At 48.6% G+C, this 5500-nt stretch overlaps 1 protein-coding gene across 1 annotated transcript; it reads right to left on the reverse strand.

Annotated features, from left to right (window-relative positions):
- Window positions 1-243: 243 nt before the first annotated feature.
- On the reverse strand, window positions 244-5026 carry LOC122382032 (glutathione S-transferase 1-1-like). Its single transcript, XM_043366898.1, has 6 exons — window positions 4693-5026; window positions 3755-3897; window positions 3150-3208; window positions 2733-2874; window positions 884-1051; window positions 244-564 (listed from the first exon to the last, which is right to left on the reverse strand). The coding sequence occupies exons 2-6, from the start codon at window positions 3893-3895 to the stop codon at window positions 412-414; spliced, it is 663 nt and encodes a 220-aa protein (XP_043222833.1). The 5' UTR covers window positions 3896-3897; window positions 4693-5026; the 3' UTR covers window positions 244-411.
- Window positions 5027-5500: the final 474 nt, after the last annotated feature.

The following is a 5500-nucleotide window of genomic DNA, read 5'->3' on the forward strand; positions in this document are numbered from 1 at the left end:
TCCTCATATAATGCATAATACATTGTACATATTATGTATTATGTATGCGTAATATATAATACATAATATATAATTCATATTAATACATAAATATTAGTACGTAATCTGAACGTAGACATAAAAAACAGACCCTTGGCTAAACGGTTGACCTCTTAGCCGATAAGTGCGATGGGATCATTATTATTGAAAAAAAAACGTTGGTCCCTTTATAACTATCACAACTCATTGTCGTCGTAAACACAGTTTTTCACCAATATTTTGTAAACATATATTTCATATTTCCCGACAGTCTCCGTTACATATCCATTTGGCCAACGTGCTGTAAGCTCCAGTTCTGTTCTTAGAACACTGTGGCAGGGTTGTTGGCCTCTTTCTGTCCATAAGCCACCCTCGCTGGTATCATCCTCGAGCTCACGATTTTCTGGCCAGCGCCTTCTTGAACATGACGCCGAAGGCCTCGGCTCCCGGCTGGTTGGCCTCCGCGTACCCGGGCAGCGTCGTCTTCAGCTTGTTCAGCCAGGCGCTGACGACGGGGTAGGCAGACAGGTCCAAGATGCCAGACGCCTGCGAAACAGAGCATCGGGAAAATTAGACACAGGACACGCATCAATCACAATGTTTTTTCAAACTGGATTTTCTGGACCTCAGCCCGCGATCGCCGGGACTCGATGTGCATGACCTGACATCTATCGTCAGATCGGTGAACTATGCTTACATAGACGGCAGGCTGGAAGTGGAGACCTTCAGAGGAGCGTCCTCACGGAGCGACCCTCATCGATCGACCCTCCCCCAGCGACCCTCCTCGATCGACCCTCCACGAGCGTCCCTCGAGCGTCCCTCCCCGAGCATCCCTCACAGAGCGACCCTCCCGATCGTCCCTCACCTCCAGTGTGGACACAGTGACTCCCAGGGCGATGTCGGCCACCGTCAGACTGCTGCCGGCCACGAACCCCCGGTCTCCGATGAAGCCCTCCAGCAACGTCAGAGCCTGCTTCGTCTTCGTCAGGGCGGCCTCATCCACCTCTTTGGCACCTCCAAAGATGATGGGGTACTGGGGAAGGTGAGGCAGGAGGACTAGTTACTGAAAGAAGTCTGGATCCGACTTCTAGAAAAAGTTTGGGTCGGCGTAATACGCACACTGTACAGCGCTGGAGCGTACCTTTTCGGGTAGCCAGATATATCAATCGTTTGCTAATTAGCATACAATGATGGACATTTATAAAATCCCATCTACACCATTTTCGAACCAAGTTAAGACAAATGAAGCCCAATTTAAAACTGTTGATTTTTTAATTAAAACAATCGAAAAGTGTGTTAACCCGCGCGGGGCTGGGGTCTCCAGCCGAACGCGCGGGGCTGGGGGGGGGGGGTAAATTTTACCCCCCTGTTATCTCCCGAACTAATGGTCCGATTTGGAAAATTCAAACGCCAATCGAAAGCTCTCATCACGAACTACTAAAAACATGTACTTAATTTAAAGTTTGAGGTCAAAGTCAAGGTCAGGTCAAGGGTACAAATTGCAAGTTTCTACAGTATCGGCCTTGCACCGTAGTTGCCGAAGAATGGAGTCATGGACTGAGACTGATCGCCCAAAACGTGTTCTTAGGCTACCAAGACAATATTCGCTGCATACAATATCATTCAGAGGTCAAGGTCAAGGTCAGGTCAGGTCAGGTCAGGTCACCAAAAACAAAATATAGAAAAGGGCATGTGCGACACATGTTTTATGGGTCATTTTACTCATAGAATTCAATAGGCACACTCAATAAGTGATATGGACCACCTCTGGATGAATTTCAGGTCAAGGTCAGGTCAAGGTCAGGTCAAGTGAGGTCAAATTTTGAAGTTGGTTGTTAAGGCCTAAAAAGGTGTCTATCTGATGCAGTTTTTCACGGCGAATCGAATGGTGCTATTTTTGTTTTCGTACGAGGTCTAGAACTTTCAAAAAAGTCATTTTTCAAAAAAATTGTGTGTCGTGACGTCATAAAATTTTGAATAACTCCCACATTTTTGAACCGATTCTTGTAAAATTTGGTATGTAGGTGCACATAGACCACTTCTCTGACATATATTCCGGTTTTTTCGATAGACTCAAAATTTTGGATTTTATAATGATTTTCCCAAAAAAGTCAGTTTTTTGAAAAAAATTTAGGCCAAAATCCAAAATTTTCAAAAAAACGAGATAGCCATTTGATAGACAAAGTAAAATTACGTATACCCCTTTTTTTACGTCTTGATTCCTTTAAAAATGAAGATGTTAGCGGCGTTTGAACTTTTGCTGTTTTTGAGGCGAAAATGGCGAACATGACGTCACTAAAACGTCAATTTCTCAAAAATTTTCCGACGGATTTCGCTCAAATTTTCAGGGAACGTGTCAAATTGATGTAAGAAAAGGTACAGAAAGTTTGGCGGCGCTGCGCGCCGCCGTTTTTGAGATATCGCAAAAATTTGCGAGGGGGGTAAAATTTACCCCCCCCCCCAGCCCCGCGCGGGTTAAAACACGTGACATTCAGCTTAAGACGACCAACACGTGATTTCGCGTGTCAGTTGTTTTAAGCTCAATGTCACGTGTTTTAACCCACTTTTCGATTGTTTTAATTCAGAAATCTCCAGTTTTAAATTGGGCTTCATTTGTCTTAACTTGGTTCGAAAATGGTGTAGCTCTCCCAGGAAAAAAAAAAACGGTTCGATTTGGACTTCCTCAGGAGATGACATTAGTCTTCGCTGCTCACCACACATTTTCCGAAGCTGTCGTACAGTGTGCCCATGTCGAAGTAGAGTCTCTGGTCGACCACAGCTCTCTCCTCAGGGTCGGTAGGGTACAGGGAGGTGTCCTTACCGTATTTGCTCACCAGGTACGTCATGATGGCGCGACTGAAAACAGGCGAGTCGCACATCAGAGAAAACAACAGAGACACAGCTGAACAGTTGAACACATTTGACGGAAGCCTGGTAAATTTAGATGAGTTTCCATCCGGGACCAGTGACCACCGTCAGGTTTCCTTCGTTTATGGTTATCATACAATCATCACTTATCGTTTAGCCTCGTCATAAAACGGTTCTAGTATCCCCAGACCCCTATCCTCGCTGTTATTTGACAGTTATTACAAAATTCGGTGACAAAAGTCATCGAATAAGTCGTACATTACCTCTCCCATATGACGAACTTTCCGTCCACCAGAGTCGGGATGGTGTGCTGGGGGTTTATCTGTAACATAACACGACATCACCGTTAGTATGAAAGGTGGGTTCGGGACTGGGTGGAGTGCCGACCTGCGCAAACAAATGATAGATGCTGCCTTTATCGGACCGGCGTCCGGTCAAACACATGGAGCGGATCCCTCGGGCCCTTCGGGTATTCATCGCTTGGTTTGCCAGGGCACGGCGCCCACTTAAAAGTACTAGCGAACGTGAGGTTGAGTGAAAGACGTGACACTGACAGTAGTGGAGCAAACTGCATAATAAGCGCAGCGAGCACCAACCCTTGAACAGCGCACAACCGTGCATGTGTCAGGGATTGCCAAATGTTCCGGTGTCGACTTTTGTTCGTGTATCGTCCATCACCGCAGCGTGGTAGCCGGGAAGACTGGAAGTGGCTAGGAAATACATCCGCAGTCTCCCCACTGTTTCATCGTGTCCAATTCTGATACAAGAGCTATGAATCACGGGTGTCGAATGTCGGACTGTTGGGTATATCGACTATGATAGCTCCGGGGCTACGTCAGCTCAGCTGTACCACACCGCCATCACTTACGGCGACAAAGTCTTCCTGCAGGTGTTCCCCGCCGAAGAGATCCAGCGATTTGACGTTGACGTCCAGGCCGAGCGTTTTGATGAGGAGCAGCGCCGCCCGGGCCGGCGAGCTCTTGTCCATGAAGTACAGGTCCAGACCCATGGCTGTGGAGAGAGAGAGGGAGGCGAGAGATGGGAGAGGGGGAGGGAGAGAGATGAGGGGCAAGTAAAAAACGTGAGAATAAAATGTATGCATTCAATAACATGAGAAACCTGGGGAACGGTGAAATATTTTCATGCCAAGCGGTTCAACTCATCATGACTCAGCAAAAGCACATCCCAGCCCTTGTTAGCACGCTTTAGGGTAGCAGATGACAAGCCCATCAGATAATTGGCCATAACGCTACCCCTTTGTCTCCGTAGCCCCCTCCGCGGTATCGACCGTTGAAGGTACCCGAGTCCCACACCCCACCGCAGCTGAATCCATTCCAAGTTCAATAACCCACAACTGGCGGCGCCCGGCCGGCCCCAAGTGATCTTCGTTTCTCCCAACAAAAACCCTAACACCGGTCCTATATAATACTGAACGAGGCCGGTGTAAATAAATTTTCAAGACCGAGGTCCTTACTGGATTTTTGAACGAGGCCGAAGGCCGAGTTCAAAAATCAGTAAGGACTGAGGTCTTGAAAATTTATCACCGGCCGAGTTTGGTATGTATTTTACTGTATGCCAACGATAAATTTATTTTCTGGACCGAAGCTCTTAGCAGACTTAGGAACGAGACCATCCCAAAATGTTGGCTTAAGTGCATTCTGGTAATGCATTTTTGACCGTGGTCAATTTGCTTACACCAGTTATTACCACACCCCTCCGGCTAATGTATTTGAATAGGCCAGGCATACAGTAAAATAAAATACCGGCTTTATGGTCCCATACAAGAGCACTAAGAGCAGCACATACCTTCTGTTTGTTCCGCAGCTCAGTAGCTCGTCCTGCACTCGCTGGCTCTGGTCTCTCTGTGAGCTGAGCGGCTTTTCCCTGACAGCAGTACCGTTGTTTCACACCTCTACCGGCGGCGACGCCCAGCGTGACTGGCGGTCGGCGAGCCGCGGCGACTCTCCCTCCCCCTCTCCCTCTCCCTCTACCCGGCACGACCGGCTCGGCAGCGGCGGATCCAGGAGACCACCGGCAGGGGCGGATCTAGTAGACAAGCCGGCAGTGCAGGACGGCGGGAACGGGTTGCAGGGAAGACGGCAGACGTGGCGCGGTACTCGACTGTGTTGAGTCGTGACCGGCACATCAGAGGTGGGGAAAATGACGAACAAAAACCATCAAAGTCGGCTACATTGCAACATAGCGACGTGTGAGCAGCGAAGGTTTAAAAAATACCGGCATCACGACACAGGCTGGTTTCCCCCGGTGTCTGTGACTCATACTCGTAGTGCTGAGCTGGTCTGACGGGCGACGGTCAGGGTCTGGTTCGAGCCGATTCAGAGCTCGGTCGGCTGCAGCCAGTTCCCAGCTGTCTGCCCGGGATTTCCCCATCAGTCGCAAAGGTCAGGACCTGCGCGACCCCACCAGAACTAAACGTCCCAGACAGGGGTTGTGCCGAGTTGGAACGCAGATCTTATTCTGCTGGTGCGCATTCGTATCAAATTTGCCGGCCCAACTTGCGAACCACGCGACGAAACCCACTTTCCAACATAAGAGCTTACGAACCGTCTTTGAATGTAATGTAAGAGCAATTTTCCCGAGAAACACACCGGTG

Source organism: Amphibalanus amphitrite, unplaced genomic scaffold (assembly GCF_019059575.1).
Source record: "Amphibalanus amphitrite isolate SeventyFive unplaced genomic scaffold, NRLGWU_Aamphi_draft 000132F_arrow, whole genome shotgun sequence".
Lineage (NCBI taxonomy): Eukaryota > Metazoa > Arthropoda > Thecostraca > Balanomorpha > Balanidae > Amphibalanus > Amphibalanus amphitrite.